The sequence below is a fragment of the Chiloscyllium plagiosum genome, chromosome 3, assembly GCF_004010195.1.
Source record: "Chiloscyllium plagiosum isolate BGI_BamShark_2017 chromosome 3, ASM401019v2, whole genome shotgun sequence".
NCBI lineage: Eukaryota > Metazoa > Chordata > Chondrichthyes > Orectolobiformes > Hemiscylliidae > Chiloscyllium > Chiloscyllium plagiosum.
The window spans coordinates 114,256,025-114,282,664 of record NC_057712.1 but is presented as its reverse complement, the minus strand read 5'-3'; the positions used below and the strand labels follow the sequence as shown (position 1 = coordinate 114,282,664).

At 41.4% G+C, this 26,640-nt stretch overlaps 1 protein-coding gene across 3 annotated transcripts in view; it reads right to left on the bottom strand.

Moving 5' to 3' along the window:
- Positions 1-12,992: 12,992 nt before the first annotated feature.
- The window catches only part of slc16a10 (solute carrier family 16 member 10), a 131,238-nt gene continuing 117,590 nt past the window's right edge, over positions 12,993-26,640 (bottom strand). For 2 of the 3 annotated variants that reach the window (XM_043687149.1, XM_043687148.1), the window contains one exon: positions 12,993-13,392. In XM_043687149.1, the coding sequence (XP_043543084.1) occupies positions 13,148-13,392 (245 nt within the window). In that variant the 3' untranslated portion in view covers positions 12,993-13,147. Of the gene's footprint in view, positions 13,393-20,632; positions 20,687-26,640 lie in introns of all 3 variants that reach the window. The other variant, XM_043687150.1, reaches the window with a different exon arrangement.

Below are 26,640 nucleotides of genomic sequence, written 5' to 3'. Positions count from 1 at the left end.
GTTTGAGCTATAGGGAGAGGCTGAATAGGCTGGGGCTATTTTCTCTGGAGCGTTGGAGGCTGAAGGGTGACCTTATCGAAGTTTATAAAATCATAAGGGGCTTGAATAGGGTGAATTGCCAAGGTCTTTTCCAAAGGGTAAGGGACTCCAAAACTAGAGGGTATAGGTTTAGGGTGAGAAGGGAAAAGATTTAAAATAATGGACCAGAGGGTCAACTTTTTCATGCAGAGGGTGGTGCATATATGGAATGAGCTGTCAGAGGAAATAGTGGTACAATTACAGCATTTAAAAGGCATCTGGATGGGTATATGAATAGGAAGGGTTTAAGAGGGATCTGGGCCAAATACTGGCAAATGGGACTAGATCAGTTTAGGATGTGCAGTCCAGTGGACCGAAGGGTCTGTTTCTGTGCTGTACAACTCTATGATTCTACAAGGCCCTTTTCTACTTCATAATAATGTCCTGCTATGAGACTGACAAACAGGCTTCCAGCCTCCACAAAGCCTACCAAAAACTTTGTAACATCACACTCTCAACCCCACTAGACCATATCAGGAGTGCTCGATAACTGCTAATAGCCAAAAGCCAAATGGGTTGCACTCCATCAACATTTAAGGCTAGGTGAAGATTTGATTGATGTTTAAGATATAATGGAGAGCAGACGTGACAGAGAAACAATTTTTGCTGATTGGGGAGTCTAATGCAACAGAACATTAGGATAAAAAGGAGAGTCAGACCTTTCAGGAGTGGAATTTGAAAACCCTTCTCCACATTAAAGGAGAGAAGTTTAGAACCGTCTACTGCAAAGGCAGTTGAAACTAGATCAGTTGTAAATTTAGAGTCATTATAGCACACCAATTAAGTCATGCAGTACATCTCATTGGATGAAGACAGGATTAACCCCAAAATTCTGTTTCCCTCAAGTGACAATTCATTTTCCTTTTGGGGAAAAAGAAATCACTGCATCCACCATCCTCTAAGGCAGTGAGCGCCATGGCGTGACATGGTAGCTGAGTGGTTAGCACTGCTGCCTCACAGCACCAGGGACCTGGGTTTGATTCTACCCTTAGGTGACTGACTGTGTGGAGTTTGCTCATTCGCCCCATGTCTGTGTGGGTTTCCTCAGAGTTTTCTGGTTTCCTCCCACAGTCCAAAGATGTGCAGGTTAGGAGAATTGGCCATGCCAAATCGCCCGTAGAATCCAGGGACGTGTAGGCTTGGTGGATTAGCCAGGTTAGCCATGGGAAGTGTAGGATGGGATGCTCTTCAGAGGGTCAGTGTAGACTCGATAGGTCAAATGGCTTGCTTCCACACTATAGAATTCAGGTTGATGACCTTGCTGTAATAATATACTTTCTGCACCTCCTACCCAAAATGTTCAATCGGTCTCCTCTCACCCATGAACCAGCAAAAAGAGACAGCTTTTCTTTGTCTACCTTACCCAAGTCTGTCATAATCATTATCAAACCTCCCTTCAGTCTCTTTCTTCCAAGAACAACCTTAGCTTTAGCTAAAATTCTTCATCTCTGGAACCATTCTGATAAGTGTACTCTGCAATCGTCCAAAGGACACTCACGTCCTTCTTAAAGAATAGAGACCAAACTGCACACAATACTTAGCGAGTTTGAGAAGATTTGTAGCTCCGGTTGAGGTTCTGGATGTAGGTTTGCTCGCTGAGCTGGAAGGTTCATTTCCGGACATTTCATCACCACACGAAACGTCTGGAAATAAACCTTCCAGCTCCGCAAGCAAACCTACATCCTTGCACACAATACTGAAGGTAGGGCCTAGCCACCAAGGCTTTATGAATGCTTTGAAAATAGATTCAGAGAGTCATAAAGCACAGAAACAGACACTCTGCCTCAACTAGTCTATGCTGACCTGATATCCTAGTCCCATTTGCCAGCATTTGGCCCATATTCCTCCAAACCCTTTCTATTCAGGTACCCATCCAGATGCTTTTTAAATGTTGTAATTGTACTTTGCCAATCATCTTTTGTTGTGATTCCAGATCAAGTTATTACTGGGCAAGGCATGTCCCAGACTAAAATCTCACTCAATCGATGGCGTTTTGTTTAGTTTTGACACAATCTCTCCCAAGGAAACATAAGCATGCAATGTTGCAGATTTAAACAATAAAACAGCAGTTTGTTTAGCAGAAGAAATAAAGATAAAAATAGGATAATCCAGGTTATTTACTTAGAACACAAATTTTATAGACTTTGAAATGCAATCCTCTGAATCCCAAAAAAAACCCTGTATGTTAACCAAAAGTACAATACTCTCGCTGGAAAATCCCTTTCTCAGTACCTCAATGGGTTTAATTTGACGATAACATTCATCCAGAAAATCTGACAGTTTCTTCCCAGAGTTAAAATGCACTCAACCTGGTGAGCTGCCTTCTTGAACCACTGTGGTACATGTGCCGTAGGCGGACTCGCAATGATTCGATTAGATTCCCTACAGTGTGGAACCAGGCATTTGGCCCAGTAAGTCCATACCGACCTTCGGAGTAACCCACCTAACCCATTCCTCTACATTTACCCTGACTAATGCTCCTAACACTATGGACAATTTAGCATGGCTAATTCATCTAACCTGCACATCTTTGGACTGTGGGAGGAAACCAGAATACCTGGGGAGAATGTGCAAACTCCACACAGACAGTTGTTCAAGGCTAGAACTGAACCCAGGTTCCTGGCATTGTGAGGCAGCAGTGCTAACCACTGTGCGGCAGCAGTGCTAACCACTGTGCTAATGATATTAGAAGGAATCTCAAGGATTCTAATCCAATGACACTGAGGAAATTTGAGATATTTCCAAGTCACGATGATGAGTGGCTTGGAGGTCGGGTGGTGTTCCATGCTCCTGCTGCTACATCTGCTATGTCAGGATTCAAACCCAGGTCCCTAGAACATTAGCTGAGTTTCTGGATTAATGGTCTAATGAAAGTGCCACTAGGCCATTAGCACCCCATAGGACACTACCTTGAGTGACTCTTGCAGAGATGCCCTGAAACAGATGAGTGACCTCCAACAAGAAACATCTTCCTTTATGCCAGGTAAGAATCCAACCAGTGGAAAGTTTACCCAGATTCCTGTTGACTCCACTTTTAAACGGACACATTTTCATGAACATGGAATAATAACTTTTATTGCATATTCTTAAATACAGATGAGCACTGATCCGTTTAAAAACTAGAAACATTTGTTTAAAAATTCCTTGAATGCCATTTGCTCCTAAAGAGATTGTCACAAATTGAAATGTTGAAGAGTCAAAAATTCACAGATGCAAAGATGTAAACAACATTTAATATAATTCTGAGTGTAATTATCTGCATATTCCAATATATGCAGAAACATTAATTGGGTATAAGAATTATAACCGCTATGCAAAAAGTCTAAATTCAAATCAATTACCGGCTTCACATTTAATTAAAAACTTTAATTATATATTAGTGTGGTGGATTTCATCTTAGCTTTTTCACTTTCTCAGAGATAGCAACAGTCAGCATGCAAACATGAGCATATGATGCGATGAGTCATTTGTTTTTGCAGGCATTTCCTCGCAAATCGAGCCCAAGATAGACTTCTGTGTACTGAGTTTGCCAAATAACTCAACCGAGCAAACTCTTTGCTGGTAGTTTTGGGGCAAGTTAAAAATCTGCAACCGTCATCATCAGTGGGAATAAGTCAGGAAATTGCCACGGGTGTTTTGAACAATGTCAGTAACAAAAGAATCAACTCCTTTATGCAAAAGAATGCACTGCAGTTCTTAACACGTGAACTCAAAAGAGGGAACTACAGCCAGATTTTGCTTCCCTAAAGCAAATTCACTTGACACAACTGTTTGAAACTAGTTTTCTAGCTTCTGAAAATCAATGAGCAAACTTTGTTTGCAAACAACATATCATTGGTCAAGCTGGTGGCTGCATTGAAAAGAAAACAATGGAGCATTTTGCAGAAAAACTCTACAGAAGCAGCCAAAAAAAGTTATGTCAATTGACTACGGTATTGGATAGTAGGTAGGCATGTTTCAGAAGCCAATATCTAATATTGGAGGTGGAACACCCAAACAGTTGTCACATATAAAACGTGAATCTTAGACAGATGCAGTGAAATGCATAGACTGCTGGCTATCACGTCACAAATGGCATGACACAGCATTTCAAAAAAATCAGATGTTGCAGCAGAAAACATTTATCAATAACATTTTATAAAAGTTGACTGTTTCCACAATGACCAATTATAAAGCAGGAAAAGAAGTCACTACAACCTACACTTGTTGATCCTTGCCATTCATATTGCACTGCCTTTTAAAGCTCATGAATGACTGGTGATAACCACAATGGAGACCCTGAATTGTCAGACCTGAATTTATTTCACTGTAACTGGGGAGCATCTCCACTCTCTGGAGATAATCCCTTGCATTCATCAGTTTTCTTTTGTGCATAGAAGCCTGTATTCACTCTGCTAATAGTCCCAAAACAAAATCACCCAGCCCAATACTCTTTGGCAGAATAATACATATTTTCAATAACAGTGAACAAGGTGCAGTCTTCCCAATGAAAGCAGATAGGTTTAAACCCCACATCTAGTTGAGTGCAATCACATTTTTTTCCTACTGATTTATGTTCCAGAAAGAGCATTAGGACAATAAAACAGGAGAATTTAGCCTCTTGTGATTAGATTAGATTAGATTACTTTACAGTGTGGAAACAGGCCCTTCGGCCCAACAAGTCCACACCGACCCGCCGAAGCGTAACCCACCCATACCCCTACATTTACCCCTTACCTAACACTACGGGCAATTTAGCATGGCCAATTCACCTGACCTGCACATTTTTGGACTGTGGGAGGAAACCGGAGCACCCGGAGGAAACCCACGCAGACACGGGGAGAACGTGCAAACTCCACACAGTCAGTCGCCTGAGGCGGGAATTGAACCCGGGTCTCAGGCGCTGCGAGGCAGCAGTGCTAACCACTGTGCCACCGTGCCGCCCACAAATAGATAATACTGTTGTGGTTTCATCCTATAGTATTCATCTGGTCAAACATTGTGTGAACACCACATCAAATGGACATTCTGCTCTCACCCTTCTCTGCAAGTGTCTCTTGGCTAAAATCTTTTTTTATTGTTGTGAGCTTATGTTACTTTTCCGTTGCCCATTTATGTAAAGCATTACATATTTCAAACACTGAATTTTTATTTATCATTTGTTTGCTGAATGGTGACCAAAACTTAAATCCTTCCCTCGATTAAGATTTAAGCCAGGAATCAAAACCTTCTCTTTTTCTCTTATCTAACTGAATAATATTGCAAGTGATTTCAGCATTTCAAATATTTGGGGGAAAAGAGTTTGTTCTGGACAGTCGCCCTCAATGTATTTTCTGAAAGCCGAAATAGATAATACTGTTGGAAATTCTACTGTAAATGCATGCAAATAAAATTTTACAATCAACATTTCTCAGACTCGCACTTTAGACATAAAACAATCAAGTATATCACCGGCTGCCAGTCCACAAAGAAGTTACTTGCTAACTAACCACAGAATTCATAGCCACTCTACCTTGTGTTTAAAGTGAATCATTATGATGTCTTTGTAGCAGCATTATTTTTACAGTTAACTATGTTTGTGTTGTTATAAAATAGAGTTACTCTCTGACTCACCATGAACAATGTTACTGAAAATCTTTTCTATTTCTATCTGAAGAGAAAGGAATGCATTTGGAGGGATTCTCCCATTCTGAATATCCAGTAGGCTGCTTCAGGATTTAATAACTACAATTTTATTAGTTGCCTTCATTTCCACCAGTTACTGATAGGCCAATGGAACTGCAATTGCCAATTATGGACATGTCCCTTCTTTCCCCAAATAGTGGTTTTCTCAGCTTCTAATCCTGTGCAGCCACACTAATTAACAATAATTTAAACGTATTTTTCTCTTGCCTTCTCCATCCATATTGAACACAGGCCTTGGGACAACACTTAACTGTATTAGTCATCAGTTCCTTGGGAGTTGAGTCACATGGATTTTTAAATAAACTAGAATATTTGGAATGCTATAGAAATTGAAATCTAAATTTGTTTCTTCATGGACTGTATTTGAAAAAAGTTCATAAACATGTTTTCCTTGCCTGCCTGCCTCCCCCAAAAAGTGTCAATTTAAGGTAATTGGTCGCTGCAGTGAAGGTCACATTAGGGAAACAATACAAAGCAAGAAAAAACACATTAAAAAAAACAGCAGAATTTATAACCTCACGCAGCCATTTGTTGTGAGAGTGGAGGAAGCAGTTGGATGGTACATGATACTGGTGTCAAGCTGTTCTTTCGAAACTGCCAATTTAGTTTCAAGGGCACTGTGTAAAATTGATGTAAGCAAGATTAAGTTAAGCGGTCTGCAGGGATGACTTGTACCGTAAAATATTTTGACAACAATGATTAAATTTCATCAGTAGCAAGAAAACAAGTCAGAAAATGTATTTTTTCCACTTCAAAGATAGCAGGCACGTAAAACAAATCTTAAAGTTACTAAAACGATTACAAGGGTTTCAAAATGGCTTGCAGTGAAGTAGGAGTGAAGCTGAGTAATATGGCGTCAATGAAATGTGCATGATGGTGCAAGTCAGGGTTAGAATAGAGTACCTTAGGCCAAGAAAAATGTCTTTAGAGAAAAGCAAACATCCTCATTATGCAGCCCATTGCAAGATCTAAAGCAACATATTTTCCAATCTATACTAACAGCTTGGATGAAGGGAACAAGTGTACTGCAGCCAAATTTGCTGACAAATCACAGTGAGATCAAAAATGTTGTGAAGTGACAAAGAGTTTGCAAAGGGATACTAGATAGGTCAAGTGAGTGAGGAAACAAATGGTCAAATGGAGTATAATGTGGCAAAATGGAAACTTGTCCACTGGCAGGAAGAATTGAAAAATAGTTACATTGACAGAGACTGGTGGATATTGCAGTACAGAGGGACTGTAGTGTCCTTGTACATGAATCACAAATAGTATATAGGTACAGCAATGCGCTAGGATGGCAAATGGAATATTGTCCTTTTATTGCAAGGGAAACATGGCATAAAAGTTGGAGAGTCTTCCTATAGTTGTACAGGACATTGGTAAGACTGGACCTGGTCCAGCCTTTGTCTCCTTACATAAAAGGAGGGATACATCTGCATTGGAAACTGTTCAGAGAAGGTTCACTGAAATATTCTTAAAATTAGAGAGGGGTGCAATTTTTAAAATAAGGAACTTCCCATTTAAAGACAGAAGTGAGGATGAATTTATTCACTCAAGCGGTTGTTAATCTTACTGCGGAGAGCAGAGGAGGCTGTGCCATTGACTATGTTCAAGGTTGAGTTAGAAAAGATTTTTGATCTAAGGATTCAAATATTATGGAGGATAGGCAGGAGTTAAGACTACATTCAGGGCAGACATAATATTATTGGCTGCTAATGCAGCAGATTTCAATAACTCCTCCTGTTCAAGTTCTTGTGGGTCTCAAAATCCTTACAGCATTTCCTTCTGTCAGACCCTTCCTGGCAGCCAATTATTGGAGACAGAAAATTTCTATACACCGAATTGGCCAGCTAAAACTGGCAGTTGCAACTTTTTTAAAAGTTGCACTGAATTCAGGGATTTTAAAGAAAAACAATCGTGAGCACTTGAACATCAAGCTAACTTTCAGGCTAGTCAGAATGAGATTCACATCAGCTACATACCAATTGGAAAGGGTAAATATATTGCACAGAATTACCACACATGAACATCATTTTGCAATTCTTAGACAAATTTTTATCATTGTGCAAAGAAACAGCTGTGGAAAAGTCAAAGACAATGTAAAAATTTGGTGTAGCCCAGTTTCCTTAGATCTGTAGCTCTTCACTGTTTTCCACCTAGAATGATCAGTCTTCGAAATACTCTCTCAGAAAAAAAAACTAGAACAGGCATAGATATTTTTACCCAACCTGCTCAAATGTATATTGAGCAGATAGGAGTTAAACCCAAGCCTCCAGGCTCAGAAGTATAGACACTACCAGTGCACCAAAAGACACTTATTAGTCCAAGTATAGTTTGAAATGGTAGCCCAGTGTGACCAGTACATTCATTTCCAAAGTAATCACTTTTCTTCCCCCACTGTTCTTCATTTCTGGGCTGTAATAGGATTAAGAGGTAACAGTGTTCAGACTTAGAAAAACTATGACACGATTAGTCATAATCTGAACACTCCGAGCACAAGATTCCCATGCTGCCCTGGAATGAAACTCTGTCAATACTCACACCTGATTTAACATCCTTCAGCAGATGAGAATTGACAAATTGGTATCTCTGAAATCTCCTCAAAACAAAAACAAGCCAAAAACCAACTGGCAACCTGTTGCTCAGTGTCAATGGACTTCATCCAATGAAAGGACAAGGAGATATGAAAGTTCCTTACAATGACAAAGGTTCTTCACTGGGACTTGTTGGCTCAGATAACGCCCAGGTTAGTATACCAGTGTGCGAACAGTTCCACATCCCTAAACATATAACATTAGCCTAGTTAAAACATTATGGATTTAATATTCAAACTTCAGCTGTAGGGGCAAAACAAAAGATACCGAAACATTGCCATCCTCCTGGGAATATTGAAACAATCTATCTATTCTGTCACCATGGGAGCAAATGTGAATTAAAAAGTATATTAGATACAAATTTAGGTTGCAGGATTTAACAAATATATAATTTAATATATATTATAAAATTCAAAGATATTGGGCAAGTAATTCTCCTAACAGTACATTACAGAAACCTGAGAAAACCATTTCATTCCTTTCCTCTGTGTATTTATTATTGGAACAAGTAACATCTTCTATTGATATAGAATTGAGTTATTTCCTATGGGGCAAACGTGTGCAAAATGCAACCCTGAATCTGTCTTTCGCTTAGTGGTAAGTGATCCATAATGTAAAGTATTTCAATCATCAATGTTTGGAAGATTATCACTTGGACTTTGGAAACAGGGTAAAAAGTTAACACACCACCGTTACGGTACCACTGGTGAAACTGCAAAACCGGGCAATATTACTTTTGCAAAACACTTGGCATATAATTCAGTTGGACAAACACATATGACCCAACACCCTAACTTGAGTCCAACTTTACACGATTTTAAAGCCATTACTGTCAATGTTTTCTTCCCCCCAACGTATTAAATTCTACGGTTAAAATACTTTCACTTAGTATCTTTTTTTTTGCTAAGTGACCTTTTCACTTAGAGGTCAGTTTCCATTGTACCCATTTGCTTTCTGTTTGTATTCCATTCCTGCTCAAAACATTCTTTGTGCAATTATAGAGAAAAATGTTTGGTCACCGAACAGTTGGCTATTTTAATATTCCAGATTGTGCCCTGTCCAGACAAAAATATTAGACAGTTTCCTCACCTGCTGTCTTAACATTTTAAATGAAACTCAGAAAATGTTTCCCACAACAATACTTTTTTTTTAAAAAAAAAAATACTGAATTAATTCCTTTCAACTTTGGGAGTTTTCACTTTGCCACAAACAGCATTGTAAAATTAAATGAGGTAGTCTATAAATTGAGCAATCTCAGGAGAACTGCTTAGCAATGGAACACGTTGGATAAACAAGTTCACGATAACATGAAGCCTACTTACAAGACTTAAATACATTTATCTACTTAGTAAAGCCGTAAAAGGGATGGGAGAGGATGAGGCACAAGGGCAGATGCAACATCAGTGATTCTGATCAAACTTGCTGCTGAGAGCATTAATTCATACTGAGCTTATTCTGAACAATTAAACACTCAAGGAAGTTACATTGGAATGTAGGATTTAGGAGCAGCAGAAGGTCACTTGACTCTTTAATTTAACTGATTTTACACAATGTGGTGGATTGAATACAGATAATGTAATTAGTTCCTACTTAATATTTTTTGGCATCATAGCATTAATGTGGTTGTATTTCTTTAAAATAATTTTGCCATTTCAAAAAAAAAGGGCTGAATTTTATACTGCATTAACTAGCTCTGCCATTCCTACTGTGTCTTTCACATCCGACGCCCATCTTATCACAAGCTGTTCCCAGAACAACTCGCCACTCACTGTATACCTGCACAAAGACCAGCATCCCTGGCATTTTCAAAAGGCTGCCAGGCACCCAGATGAGGACTGGCATTCTGAAGTTGCCTTGCTCGGTCAAGGGTGGAGTCAGAACAGGGGCAGATGGTGCCGTGATTTTCCCGACAGGGACTGGGAGACAGAGACCCCTTCCCCCCCCCCCCCCCCCACCAGACACCTTGTCTATGGTCTATCCCCTGGACTGGTCTCAGAGACCGCGTTTGACTGATTGCTGGGATCCCTTGACTGACGGTTACCTCCGTGGACTCCGCTGAGGACTACTCCTTCAGAGTTTGAGACATGGCCATCTGGTTGCTGCACATTCAGTCCATGTACCATGTAGGCTGCTGACACATGGTGAAGGTGAGAGATTGATGTGGCACAGTGTCATACAGCAAGACGTAGGCCTCCATGAGGGAGGACTGCTGATCAGCAAGGCAAGCTGCCTGGTGGTGTGACTGCACTCACTGACACAGCAAGGCAAGGCACGGAAGGGGTCAGCATGCAGTTATGGGCAAAATAAGTGAGCGTCAGATGGGAATGTGAGCAGCTCTGAGCTGCAGCCTGGTCCAATCTGTCAGCTGAGTGCCTGACCCTGTGCACAAAGGGTCCTTGCAGCAGCCTTTCAATGCAAGACGTTGGTGCCCTCTATGATGCAGGTCTGTGCTTCGTAAAACTGCAGCAATGACGTCAAAGAGGTGCCATGATGGGTACAAACAAGTGGTAAATATCGGATGCAACTTTTTTGTGGACTCGGAGAATGTGTGGCTGGTGCCCAAGATGCAGTTTAGTATAACAGCTGAAGTCACCAGGTTCTCGCTCTGAACTCCATACCGAGAATTTAGGGCCTAATTTGGTTGGCATATTTGGTAAGATAGGAAGGCAAATGTGGATTTTTTGTTCAATCATGGGATGTGGGCATCTCTGGCTAGGCCTGCATTTACAGGCCATCCCTAATTGCCCATGGGCAGTCAAGAGTCAACCACATTAATGAGGCAAGTTGGGTGTTTAACAAGTAATAATCTCCCTTTCGTTAGCACCTCATCATTCCCTAGCAAGAAATTCATCTCACTGCTCAACAAAAGCATAAATGATGCTGCAAGTTGGTAGTGATATTAAAATGGCCCTCAACAACAGGGATTCTGGCACAAACCTCATCATGGCTCATGTTATTCAGGCCTCAGTAAGACTCTGTTCACTGTTTGCAAAACTTCATTTTAACTCAGGTAGAATATTTCTATAGTCTCATTATAGAACAGGTTCATTAGATACAGCTGTAAGGGCTTCCAGTAGTGGTGGCTCACCTGCAGTTTCCGCTCCAAAAGGGGCACCACAGTATCTCAGTCAGAAACACTATAATGCACAGCACGATGCCAGATTCCAGCCACAGAACTGTCACCATTAAACTTCACATTCTAGAATAACCATTTCCCATTCACAGTACCCATGATACATAGGAGGCTGATTTCCACATTACAGTACAGAACTCCACACAAGTCAAAATAAAAATACTGTCTAATCAAGATAACTGGCTGTGAACTGGATATATAGCAAGCAAATTTTAAATTATCTGAAACATCAAGCTATAGAACATATGGTATTTACCTTATGCAGGCCTGTGAACCTTGATTTCTATCACGTAAAACCGATATTTCATAAATTATGTGCACTCCTATAGCTCTGGCTTCTCAAGTGTAACCAATTTTAATTGCTCCATTAAAAACTGAAAGAACCACCGATGCCCCGAAAATCAGAAACAAAACCAAAAAGTGTTGGAAAGCTCAGCAGGTCTGGCAGCGTCTGTGGAGAGAAATCAGAGTTAATGTTTCAGGTCACATTCTGAGGGTCACTTGACTTGAAACATTAACCCCTGGTTTCTCTCCACAGATGCTGACAGACCTGCTGAACTTTCTCAGCAATCTCCGTTAATTGTTCCATGATTTGTGGCTGTATCTTCAGCTCTGGAATTCTCTCACTGAACCTCCCCACTTTGCTTTCCTCCTTTACAATCTCCCTCTTAAGGTGACACAGAGCCAGATTTGGTTCGATAATGCTTCTGGACAGCATCTGGGGATGTCTCATCACATTTAAAAATACGTTAATCAAATGTTGTTGTTGTTGCTGCTATCATTAATAATGCATCGCCTATAGTAGATACACATACCATCGTGACTGAGACTGTCAATTATAAGCTAAATACAGCAAGAAATCCAAAACAAACACAGAAGGCTGGAGCAGCTCAGGTCTGTGGAGCGAGAAGTGGAGTTAACATTTCGAGTCCGATGTAATTTTTCTTTGGAACGGACAGACTTGCCGAGTTTCTCCAGCGCTGTCTTATTTATGGCTGAGACAGGGTGGGTTTAGCATGCAGTATTTTGAAGACTGTAGATTTGTAGTAGACAATAGAACAAAAATCAAGAATATTTGGCCATCCGAGAGCATCAGAAGTAAGGAAACACTTTAAAGCTCTGTATATTTCTGACATGGACAGTCAGAATTAGCATTCTAAATTTGTAAACTGTTATGGATACTACATTAGGCCAATATTTTCATTTGGAAAACTTCGAATCAACGTCCAGGTAAGATTAGCTCCTTGTAAGAGGTTATCCTTAAAGAAGGATAACCGAAATATTCTAATAGTCAAGTGAAAAGCGTGTTTGTTGCAGCTTTTTTTGGTCTTTCCTCGGTATTTCCAAAAGAAGCTAAATGCCCAGCCAGATCAGCTGTGGCATTACAACAAACTAAGCTTGGATTATTGAAAAATAATCCAACTTCAGAGAGATGAACTAAAATAAATGAGTACAACAAATGGTTCAACATATGTGAAATGCAGCATGGGGGGGGATAAGAAAAACCTTCTCTAGTAAACTCAGAATTCACTGCTATTGTTTAATTTTTCTGTTTCTTCCCCTTGCGAATTCTTCTTAACTACTGTAGATCATTGCAACAAAACAAAAACATTCATTGATAAAATAGATTCATTTGTAAGACCTAAATTGCAATCAGTCTGTCCAGTGGAACGTGATATTAAATACTGGATACATATTCTTTCTGTGGCTCACCACTGCCAGCCACCATAATGTTCTTGGAATCCCGATCCAGTATCTTGGCTGTCGCTGTTTCTCCCTCCAATGTTATCAACCTTTTTTGTCTCATGCATTTCCTGTACTGGATCCATGGGATGGTGCACAAGACTGCTCCTCCAACCATTGGTGGCACACCAGCAAGGTAAAAGGCAAGGTTGTACGTTCCCAGCAAGTCCCGCAGATAACCTGGGAAAGGAATAGAGCAATAGAGGTCAGTATGTTTAAATTACAGAATCAGTACAGATAAAGGAAGCCATTCGACTCATCCCAATTCATTCATACATACATCTAGAGAGATCCTGAAGTCACCCAGACTCCAACTGCTTTTTTTTTTAATTGATTCCAGAGTTTTTCACCTTCACGGCTTTTCCTGGAAATGCATCCATCCTGTATATTGCTAACTCTTGAGCAGAAAGTCCTCCTCAGGCCCACCTGATATGCATTTTATGAGGCTGGGCTTGTGCCATTTTGAATCACACAGTGAGAGCAGAACAAAGTTAATATACTGGAGCAATCCTCTAAACCTTCTTGTGGATCGCTGCAAAATCTCCTCAGGCACCATACATCTAGGCAAGGTGTCCCACGTTCCTTCAATTCTTCCTCATAACCAAGGTCTTTAGTACTAGGGATGGATGACCTGAGAGAAAGTTTACAGCGCAGAAAGAGACCATTAGCTCATTCTGTCTGTGCTGGCCCTCGGGAAGAACGACTCAGCTAGTCCCACATTTTCACCTCTTTCGTGTAACGCTTCCACTTTCAACAAAACTCTTTTGAAAGTTCAGTTGAAGCTGGCTCCCTGACACTTGCAGACAGAGCACTCCACAATCTAACCACAGGTACATGGAAAAAAAAGACTTGTCTTCACGTTAAGACCATTAGAAATAGGAATGGGCTCCTCGATCCTGGTTTGCCGTCCAACGGGATCATGGCTGATCTGACATTCCTCACATCCACATTCCTGCCCTTTCCCCATAACCCTCGATTTCCCCAACAGATCAAGAATCTATCTCAGCCTTAAAGAAACACAAGGACTCTGCCCCCACAGCTCTTTGTGACAAGGAGTTACAAAGACTCACAACCCTCAAAGTAGTAGTTCCTCCTCATATCACTCTTAAATTGGTGCCCCTTCATTCTGAGAGGATGCCCTCTGGTCCTGGATTCTCCCAGGGAGTGAAACACCCTCTCAGCATTTACCCTGTTAAGCCCCTTAAGAATTTCAATGAGATAACTTCTCATTCTTCTAAACTCCAGTGAGTAGAGTCCCAATCTGTTTAATCTTGACTCATTAGGCAATCCATCCTTACCAAGGATCATCCTGGTGAACCGTCTCTGAACTACCTCCAATGAAATAGTATCTTTCCTTAAATAAGGGAACCAAAACTAATCACAGTTTGTATCCCACCTGCGACCTGTCTTTCCACCTTTTTTTGTCACCTATAAATTTGACTATGATCCATTTGCTTCCTTCCTCCAAGTCATTAATCGATATTGTAAACAGTTGCAGCTGCAGCACTGATCCCTGTGGAACTCTACTGGTCACAGGTCACCAACCTGAAAAAGAACTTGCTGTTTCCTGTCCATGAGCCAAAGCTCTTATCTTATGGATTAACCTTTTGTGAGGTACCACGGGGTGGCACGGTGGCTCAGTGGTTAGCATTGCTGCCTTACAGCACCAGGGACCCAGGTTCAATTCCAGCCTTGGATGACTGTCTGTGTGGAGTTTGCACATTCTCTCAGTGTCTGTGTGAGTTTCCTCTGGATGCTCTGGCTTCCTCCTGCGGTCCAAAGATGTGTAGGTCAGGTGAATTGGCCATTCTAAATTGCCCGTAGTGTTAGAGGGAAATGGGTCTGGGTAGTTACTCCTTGAGAGGGTCAGTGTGCACTTGTTGGGCTGAAGGGCCTGCTTCCATACTGTAGGAAATCTAATCTAATCAAAAACCTTGTTGAATGCCTTCTGGCAGTCTAAGTACAACACATCTACCAGTTCCCCTCTATCCACTCCTATTGAGACTTCATTGACTCATCTGTCAGACACAAATTCCCTTTCACAAAGACATGCTGACTCGATTTGATCAAATTGTGATTTTCTAAATGTTCTGCTAAGATGTCCTTAATAATTGAATCCAATATTTTTTCAACAATAGATATTAAGTTAATTGGACTATAATTGCCCACTTTTTACCTGCCTCCCTATTGAATAGGGAAGTCACATTGTAATCTTTCCAATCCTCTGCTACCTCTGCAGAATCCAAGAATATTTGAAAAATTACAACCAATGTATCCACTATCTCTGTAGCTACCTTTTAGGATCTTATAATGCAAGTGATGAGGGACAGGGGACATGTCTACTTTTTGCTCTATTAGTTTGTCGAATGCTACTTCAGTCATGTTGGTACTCCTTCTCTCGTGATGTTTGATGATGTTCGCTATAAAAAAAAATGTGTTCTCGGTTACATGGCCTCTCTGCAGTGTGAACTTTCCTTCCAGATCCCTCGATTTCAAAAACTGCATTCTCAAATCACCCCACTCTCAACGATTTCTGCCCACATCTACCTAAGCTCCTCTGCTCGTGCATCTCCTGTAGCTTCTGCTCCAGTTCCCCCTTGATAGCTTTGCCCCTTATATTGTTTCCCTCTGGCCCATTCTTCCTTCCAAAAATCGCAGCACATTAATATCATCAGTACTGCTCAGCACATTGCACCAGCCTGTCTAAATCCTCTTCAAACCTGTCACCACCGTAACAGAGGACAATACTTCCAAAATTTGCAGGTGACACAAAATTTGGAGTCATGCTATCTTATATGCACCCAACTCAGGATGATTCACATAGATTGAAAAAACAAAACAGTGCTCCTAACCATCCCACCACCTCCTAAAAAACTGAAGTTCACGCAATAGTTCCCAGTCAGACAACCAACATTGTATCCATGCTCCTAGTGCGGTTAACATTCCAAAGGCCTTCACATTAATGTCAAGCTTGTAGTATATGACTTTGTCAAATGCCTTTTGAATATCCGCTAACACAAACAAATGAACCTCATCAAATCTCTCTAGCACAGTCCCCATACATTTCCATATGTTACTGGATGACCATCCCAGTTTCTCTAGAAAGCAGTTCTCTCTACTTTCAAAGCAGCAGAGTGTGCCATCCTCCATGACCAGAAGTAGCTTGGTTTTTAATCTAGTCCGATGTCTCAGAGCATTAGGTCATGTCTGATATAATGGCCTGGACAGTATTGCCACCTGTTTTAATGTTTCTTGCCTTTTCAATGTTCTCTAAATTGCTCAGGTCACATTTGGAAATGCTCAACCAGCTTTTCTCATTATCTACTCCAGTACATTTCTTTCACCAACCTATGTAAATCTCTGCAGTTCCCAAAATGAAGTTCCCCTCACAACAAAGATCACATCTGCAGTGAGACAGGCTCCGTGTACATGCGCTTGGAGTTCAGAGGCCTGTTCAATAAAGACATTCAAAATAGAAGCTCTTGTATCATGTTAACCAACTAATGGTCAAACTACAGTTGACGACATCTCCAAGTTTTGAGAGTCAAACACAAAAAGAAATAAAAAAAACTTTTAACAATGATGTGGGGCACTGGGAGAAGGGGCATGAAACTATACAAGTTGCTGTATCAGAGATCTAGCTAAACAACCTCCATTGGTTGTAAATCTTATGATCCTGTGAAGACCTTTCATCATTGCCATTGACATGGTTACGTCTCTAGCCACTAGACTGAGCTTTTGAATTAAAACCCACTTGTCCAACTCACACCTGCCATCAGGGACAGGGACAGAAATCACAGATCCCAGATGCCAACCAGAGCACAGTGATCCTCTCAAACCCTGAGCCCCCATTACTGGTCTGAGGTAAACCTTGTCCTGGGCCCTACCTGTACACGTCCTTTTTGGTCCAAACCATTAGGACAGTGGAGATGCGTGAACATACATCATGAACCATGTTTAGGAATACTCTCACACCATTTTACACTGCAGCCTTTGGACATTCAACATTCCAGGGTTTAGATGTTTCAGGTGTGACAGAGAGGGATGTAATAAGGGTGGGAAGTTGCATTACTGACGAAGGAGAAGGTCACAGCTGCATATGGAGGGCTGACCCAACGAGGGAAAATGGGTAGAACTCCAAAATACGAAAGCTACAATCACTGGGTTATGTCATTGACCTCCTTGTAGCCAGTGGGAAATAGAGGAACAGAAATGTGGGCAGATCGTGGAAAGATGGAAAATGGCAGCGTTGTTCTGGTGGGTGATTTTAACTTCTTCAGGACTGACTAGGACTCCCTTATTGCCAGTGAGGCAGAACTGGTTAGGCGCATCTCTGAGGGTTTCTTGAAACAATATGTAGATAGCAAGGAAAGGGGCCATTGTGGACCCTGTAATACAGATTGAGCCCAGCCAAGTGATCGAAGTTTCAATGGGGGAGCTTTTGGGGACCATGATCATAATTCTTTAAGTTTTAAGACAGTTATGGGTGTCGGTCCTCGGGTGCTAAAGGGGGTGGGGAGGCTAATTATAACAGTATTAGACAGGAACTGGATAAATTAGATTGTGGTGGCTACTTGAGGGTAAAACTACATATACGATATGTGGGATTCTTTTACAGGCAGTTATTCAGAGATCATAACAAGCATGTTTGTGAGGATGAAAGCCAAGGATGGCAAAATTCAGGAATCCTTCATAACATGCGATATTGAAAGTTTAATTAAAAAGAGAAATAAAGCAAATTTAAGCTTTTGGAAGCTGAAATCAGCCAAGGTCCTTGAGCAATACAAGGGAAACAGGAAAGAACTTAAACAAGGAATTCTGAGAGCTAAAGGAGCTGTGAAATCTCCTTGTTGAGTTGGATTAAGAATAATCCCAAAGTATTTTATATGTATATTAGGAGCAAAAAGGGATTGGGTAAATCCATTCAAGGACAAATTATACATGGAGCCAGAAAAAGTGGTGAGGTCCTTAATGAGTGTTTCATATCAGTATTCATGGAGAAGGACATGGACAGTAGTAAGATTAGAGAGGGGTATGCCAATATTCTCGCAGAGGGTTATATTAAGGAGGTGGTATTGGGTGTTTTGAAAAACATTAAGTAAATCCCCAGGGCCTGATGGGATCTATCCCAAGATACTGAGGGAGGCTGGGCAAGAGCCTGCTGGACCTTGACAGAGATTTTTGTATCCTCTTTAGGCAAAAGCAAGATTCAAGACAAGAGAATAGCTAATGTTATTCCAATGTTTAAGAAGGGCAACAGGGATAATCCAGTAAACTATAGGTTTTACATGAGTGGTAGGGAAATGATCAAATAATGTTCAAAAGGGACAGGATTTACTCATATTTGGAGAAGAGGAGGCTTATTTGGGATAGTCAGCATGGCTTTATGCAGGAGAGGTCTTGTCTCACAAACCTTGTTGAACTGTTGAGTGACAAAGATGATTATTGAGGAGGGTAGGGCAGTGGGTGGTGTCTACATGAACTTTACTAAAGCATTTGACAAGATCCCTCATGATAGGCTGACCTAGAGAACTGTGTCATATGGGATCCATAGTGAGTTGTTAGGTTGGATACAAAATTGACTTGGTCATACAAGACAGAGATAGTTGTGGAGGGGTGTTTTTCTGACTGGAGGTCTATAACCAATGGCGTTCCCCAAGAATCAGTGCTGGTATGTCTATTATTTGTAACATATAAATAATTTGGATGAAAATGTAGGTAGTGTGGTTCGTAAGATTGCAGAAATTAGTTAAGTTGTGGATAGTGAGGAAGGTTGTCAAAGGATGCAGCAGGATATAGATCAGTTGAAAATTGGGCAGAAACATGGCAGATGGAGTTTCATCTGGACAAGTGTGAGGTGATGCATTTTGGGAGGTCAAATACAAGAGGAATTAAATACAGTAAATGGCAGGACTCTTAGGAGCATTGATATACAGAGGAATCTTGGAGTGCAAGTCCCTAGCTCCCTGAAAATGGTAACACAAGTTGATAAGATTGTCAAGAAGGCATGCAGCATGTTTGCCTTCATCAGTCAGGGCATTGTGTACAAAAGTTAGTAAGTCACATTGAGGCTGTATAAAGCTTTTGTTAGGTCACGTTTAAGTGTATTGTGTGCAATTCTCGTCACCACAATATAGGAAGAATGTGGAGGCTTTGGAGAGGGTGGGAAAAATCAAAGAGGTTTGCTTGGATTGGAGTGTATGAGCTATGAGGAGAGATTAGTTTGTTTTCATTAGACTGTTGGAGGCTGAGGGGCAAGCTGATAAAAGTATATAAAAATTGAGAGGCATGGATAGGGTGGATAATAAGTCTCTTTTCCCCCCAAGATGTACATGTCAAATACTGGGAGGCACAGCTTTAAGGTGAGAAGGGGAAAGTTAAAAGAAGATGTGAAGGGCAAGTTTATTGTTTTCTTAAAAACAGAAGGTGGTAGGTGTCTGGAATGTGCTGCCAGGGCTGGTGGTAAAGGTCACAACTCCTTTCCTGTTAAGAACTGAAGACTCACTCCCTAAGGGTGAGTATTTCAGTTAGTTCAATTGCCAAGTGTTTAAAATGGTACTAGGACACCCTTGATACAGACTGGTGAACCTCCTACCAGGTTCCCAAACACTCCCGCACTCCCCAGCACAGCTCAGATCTTCAGTGAGATGTTAAGTGTTAGAGTACACAGCACATCTGTGCTATCTGAGTTGGGGGAAACTAAGTTAACATTTCAAGTCCAATGTGACCCTTTTCTATTGGAAGACTTTGTTCAAATGTTGAGAACAGGAATATTTATATTTGCCTCATAGACTCTGAGAAAGTGTTTGATCGGTTTCTTACAGTAAGTTTACAGACGTGTTACTGAAATGTGACACTGACAGGAAAAGGTGCAAGGTTTACCCAGAGTCTCCATTAGGACCAAGTAGTGAGCACCAGGCTAGAAAATGGACAAATCAAACATCTTTCAAGTGAAGAGAGAAGCATGACCAGGCCATGTACCATCATCAAAATCATTCAACCTGTAAATACAACAAATATCCAGAGAGATGGATGTATTTCCTGGGATATAAACTGGAGGAAAGAACACACCAAACTGGTGGGCACTGACAACACAGAACTACTTACACATTCAGAAGCGGTCCAACAGCATACGTAGATCAAGTAAAAACTCAAACTTTAGAACACAGATTCAGTGCAATCACAGAAACGATAAAAATAATGAAAATTAGAAGGTAAGTTTGAAAGTAACTACTGGGAAGATTGAATGGATGGTATCACATTGGAACAAGAACGTTTGTCTATTCAGGACAAATGATAACAGAAGATGGCAGATGTGATGCACAAGTTAGAAGAATAGAGATAGCCAGAGGTAAATTTGTGAAGGTGGGTAACGTGATAACAACAAGAAAAATCAACTTGTACTAAAGGACAAACTCACTGCAGTCTATCCGCTATCCTGTATGTCTCAGAAAGCTGGATAATAAGTGAGGATCTATGGAAGAAAATAGATATTAAGACGTCTACTCAACATTCCATATACAGACCATACGACAAATGAAAAGCTGCTTAAAATTTCAAGATAAAAATGAAATCGATTAAATGATGTTCGGAAAGGACAAATGTCAGTATTTCAGCCTCTTAAACAGAACCAAGGTCCCTTCTGGAGGGCAAAGGGGAGGGTTCTCAGGAAGAGGGGTCAATCTGGATGTCATCAAATGTTGTTAATGACAGAGCGGTTACAGGTGAGCTACAGTGGATGTGAGAGGCTGGTCCAAGGCCAAAAGATTGTCACAACCATCAGGTAAGATCAGTCAACCTGCATTTAAAAGATCACCATTGACATTGGATTAATTCAAATCATCATATCAAACTGACTGGAGTTCAGATGAAGGATCTACATCTTACGGGTCACAATCTGTCTTTTCTCATGGAGGAAGTAGATGAGGATATATTGCCCACATTTTCTGTTTCTTTTTTAAGTTTCCAGTATTTGCAGTTATTTTTACATCCTTTGATTGTTGGAGAACTTTTTCACTAAACAAGAAGTTCTCGATTTCAATAAAAAAGGCAATTGAAATAAAAAATGAAAAATGACCACTGCAGACAGACAGGAGTAATTATGCGGGAGATAAGATCTATTCTGTGGGAGTACAGTTCTATGTTAATTGCTACAGGAATCACATTTAATTTGTGATGCGAAACATGCCTTTCTTCAGTGCAACAAATAGGCACTTTATATTAAAGACCATGAGACATTACAGAAGATGATAAGATATTGGTGCTACGTTCTCGCCTATTTGCAGTGATCTATTCAGAGGGATATGTGAGATGATTGGATGACGCACTCCTCAGAGGAATGATTTGCATAGGTTTGATCATTAATGGGTTAGGAAAGTGCGGTTTCAGAACAGCATAGTGCTTTGCCATTCTCCCAAACAAAGTTAATTTGTGGTTAACCTCAACAATATAGTTCTCATTCCTCACAGACTGATACAATCTGCGAAGATTTTACTGGAGCCAGTAGCAACTCTGTCCCTCCTGCAGTCACTGATCATACTGTAACAGGTTTATGCTGTTACTATTTGGAACATCCAAACCTCATTTCATAAATCTGTGGGAAAGATCTCAAAAATGAATCTTCACAAGGAGTCATTTGTCCTCCATTCCTAATGGTAATGTCAAATCTGCCTCACTCACGTTAAACTTTAAGCAGCAGTAAGATGACTTTAATAAGCAAGATTTGTCAAGTTCTACAATACTGACATTGTCTCTTTGTGCTCAAGGACCATGTGACATTTATTTCCCACCACTCAAAGCTGCATGCTCACTAAAATATTGCAATTCCATTTTGTACAGCTGAATCCCACAAGTTGTTCCTCAATCGGTGCCCCTTGACCTTCAGCTCTCTCCCAAAGTTTGAGAAGTTGTCACCCCTTGTTCCTCTTTGTGAGTAACATTGAAAACACATCACAATCACAATCAGTTCATGACTAAATGGTCAAGTAGGAAATCTGGCAGACAAAACAAAGGGACAAATAAGTTGAGGGTTGGTACAGGAGTACAGAAATGGTGGTCCTATTTTGAACCACATGGGGCAATTATTTCCCATCACCCCACCAGCAATTCCTCCAGGTGTGATTTTTGCCTACCATCCTAAGCCAGTGAAAGGGATACCCACAGAAACGAGCAAGATCCATTCCATATGCTGAGGGCATCTGAACCTCCAAGTGAGATTTGACCACAGCAGAGAAGCCACAGTGGCTTTGCCATCAGGCCAATATAGTAAATGGACAAAGAGGCCTATGAAAGGCCTGAAATTCGGCATGCCTTGAGAGAACAAGAGGTCTGGGAACTGCTCCCAGCTCCACAAGAGAAATTTGGAAGCCATGTGCTCTGGGCTTCTCCTCTGTTCTCTCACTGCTTGTAAAGCCATCGCTTACCCCACCCTCATTTCTTCAGAGGCTTCTGCCCACCAGTGCACTCTGCCCACTGACCAGCCAAGTCCTCCCCATTGGTTTTGGTTGGAAGACTATCAGAGAACCTGGGCCTTCGGGTTGTGTTTGAGATGATTTGTCACCGATTATGGACACAAGGCCAGCTGACCTCTGCCCTCAATTAAAAATGGAACTAACCAGACAAGTCAATAGCCACAGCAATGTTTCAAACAGGTAGACAATACACGAGATTGAACAGTGAGGTAATGCAGAGTTAATGTAGATTTAACATGACTGTTTGAAATAACCGCACAGAGACCAGTATCCCATCACCAAGTCACCCTTTATTCACTTGCGCACAGTACACTGGCTGTGGTCAGCCAGCTCTGAGTCAGTCCCTGAACTGAAGAGATTCTAAATTCCCTGGTTATATTTTTTTCCCTCTTTCTTGACATAGTGAAGAAACATCAAGTGCAGAAAACTTTATTCATATTCCACCAACAGTAAGAAAAAAAACACCCGAGTGGCCAGTGACAAGCAATGCCCTTCTCTTTAGGGACAATGCCCATGTGATCGAAAAAGTGAAGGGGGGAATTAGGGATTAAATCAAAATAGACTCGGACGGGGAAATAGAACACTCCACACCTGTGTGCCCACCTCTCCCTGAAATCAGAGAGAATGTTGATAGACACCGCGTGCTCCTTCTCCAGGGACACCTGGGCTCTAACATACCGCGAACGAGGGGCAGGCAATTGGCTCTAATGTCCCCTGCTGCCTAGACCTGTTTATGACCTGTTTGGCCAGGCCCAGGAGCAGACCCACGAGGAGATCCTCTGACCTGCCCTCCGCACCGGGTGACCAAAGATCAGGAGCGTGGGGCTGAAGTGCAACCAAAAACATAAAAGAAGATGCAGATGCCCACATCCCACATAGACATGGTCCACAGACTCCACAGCACCACAGAACAAGCAGTTGGGCTGGGAGTCTGTGAATCACAGCAAGCTGCCATTGTAGGAGATTGTTGCGTGCAGCACCCGCCACCCCAGATCCCTGAGCGAAAGTGGGGGGGGGGGGGGGGGGGGAAGAGAAAGAAGAGAGGATTCCCTCATAGAGATCCCTCCACTGGGGAAACTGCTGTTTATATTGGTTGGCCTAGGCTTCCTGATTGGCCCAGCTTAACAACCCCAATCAAGGATCTCATAGTCAGTGAGATCCACCAGATTCCAATCACTACACAGTTATTGAAACATTCACCTCCAAAACAGATTTGATAACATATGCCTTAGGATTAGTAATAGGATGTCTAACCACATATACACACACACAAACACAGAGCAAATCACTGCAAAACTTTAGAGGCATTCTATACAATCAAAACCAGTGCACAGCTCAAGGACTCCCTTAACTAATCATTATTAATGACCCAACATTTATTTTTGTTGATAACAGTTATCGACTCTGGACTCTATTTTCTTCTGATTACGTGCTGCCAGCTTCCTGTTTATTTATTTATTTATTTATTTATTTATTTATTTTTTCTTATTTTATTTTAACCCCCACACTACCACCTAAGTGCGGTAGTGCTTATGAAACTGCTGTTTATATTGGTTGGCCTAGGTTTCCTGATTGGCCCAGCTTAACAACCCCAATCAAGGATCTCAGTCAATGAGATCCACCAGATTCCAATCACTACACAGTTATTGAAATATTCACCTCCAAAACAGATTTGATAACATATGCCTTAGGATTAGTAATAGGATGTATAATCACATATACACACACAAACACAGAGCAAATCACTGCAAAACTTTAGAGGCATTCTATACAATCAAAACCAGTGCACAGCTCAAGGACTCCCTTAACTAATCATTATTAATGACCCAACATTTATTTTTGTTGATAACAGTTATCGACTCTGGACTCTATTTTCTTCTGATTACGTGCTGCCAGCTGCGATAACCTGTTTCCTCTTTCCACACACAGCATGTAATCCTTTCACCCAACTGTGTAATCTCTGACATGTTGCCTACATCAAACAACAATACACAGGTTTAACTAAAACCACCCAACAGCACAAACACAGGGCAGGTACCAGAATAAGGACAGCTCATTTTCATAGAAGAAACACAGAAAGCCTGTACGAGGTCAGTAGAACAAGTTTGAGGTGGAGCAGAGGGACCTCTGGGTTCATGCAGATGATTCCCTGAAGGAGGCCAGGCAAGTTGAAACAGTTGTTAAGGTGGTTTATAGGAACCTTGAGTCCTTATTAGTTTGTTAAACATTGTGTAATCAGTCAATAAGTCGATGTGATGAAAAAGAAAAAGATGGAGCTTCAGAAGATCCTAAATGTGACAAATCAACTTTTTTTTAAAGTAAGTAAGTTAATTAGGGATATGTGTTCGATAGCCGAGGCAGTATTCATTGCCCATCCCCAGTTTCCCTTGAGAACGTGGTGATAAGCTGCCTCCTTGAACCTCTTCAGTCTTTGGGGTGTAGGTAGCTCCACAATGCCATCACGAAGGATTCTGACCCAGTGACATTGAAGGAACAGTGATTTATTTCCAGGTCTGGATAGTGACTGGCTTGGATAGGAGCATGCTATAGGAGATAGTGGTGGTACTGGGTAAGTGCTGCCCTTGTCCTTTTAGGTGAAGTTGCTGTTGAAGGAGACATGCTGAATTTCTGCATTGCACCTTGTAGATGCCACACACTGCTGGCACTGACCATCAGTCATGGAGAGAGCTCATGTTGAAGGTGTGTCAATCAAGTGGGCTACTTTGTCTTTGACGGTGTCAAGCTTTTTCCAGGTTGTTGGTGCTGTACTCAGCCAGGCAAATGGGGAGTACTCCACTGTACTCCTGACTTGGCATGACAAGTTTAGTCAAAGGGAAATCACGTTCTTGGGAGAAGTGACTTGGGCTGTGGTTAAAAGGAAACCAGTGCATGTACTGTACTTAGATTTCCAGAAGCTATTTGCTAAGATGCCACATTAAAGGTTAGTGCAGAAATTAAACGTTAACGGTGTTGGAGATAACAGATTACAATAGACAGAAGATTGGCTGACTAAAAGAGAGAGATGTAGGCCTTTTTCAGGCTGGAAGGATATCACGTGAGCACTGGAGTCAGTGCAGGGGGTCTCAGCTCTTTACAATGTATATCAATGAAGGGACTGAAGGTACAGGTAGCTAATTTGCTGATGACGCAAAAAAAAAGATAGGAAAGCGAGTTGTGAAGAGGACATTGTCCTTCATTGCTAGAAGGATGGATTTTAAAAACAGGGAGGTTACACTGCAGCTGTACAGGGTGGTGAGGCCACACCTGAAACACTGCATGCAGATTTGGGCTCCTTACTTGAGAGAGGGTGTACTGGTACTAGAGAAGGTTCACTAGGTTGATTCCGAAGTTGAGAGGGCTGGTTTCTGAGGAAAGATTGAAAAAACTGGCACTATTACTCATTGGAATTTAGAACAATGAGAGGAATCTTAAAGAAACATATAAAATTATGAAGGGAATAGATGATAGAAGCAGGGAGGCTGTTTCCAATGATGAGTGAAAACTCGAACTGGAACTAGGGGGCAGAGCCTCAAAATAAGGGGGAACAGGTTTAGGACGGAGTTGAGGAGGAACTTCTTCACCCAAAGGATTGTGCGTCTGTGGAGTTCCCTGCCCTGTGAATTAGTTGAGGCTACCTAATTGAATGTTTTTAAGGCAAAGATAGATTTTTGAACAGTAAAGGAACTAAGGGTTATGTTGAGTGGGTGGGTAAGTGGAGCTGAGATGGAAATGTGTTGCTGGAAAAGCGCAGCAGGTCAGGCAGCATCCAGGGAACAGGAGAATCGACGTTTCGGGCATAAGCCCTTCTTCAGGAATGAGGGAAGTGTGTCCAGCAGGCTAAGATAAAAGGTAGGGAGGAGGGACTTGGGGGAGGGGCGTCGGAAATGTGATAGGTGGAAAGAGGTCAAGGTGAGGGTGATAGGTCAGACTGGGGTGGGGGCGGAGAGGTCGGGAAGAA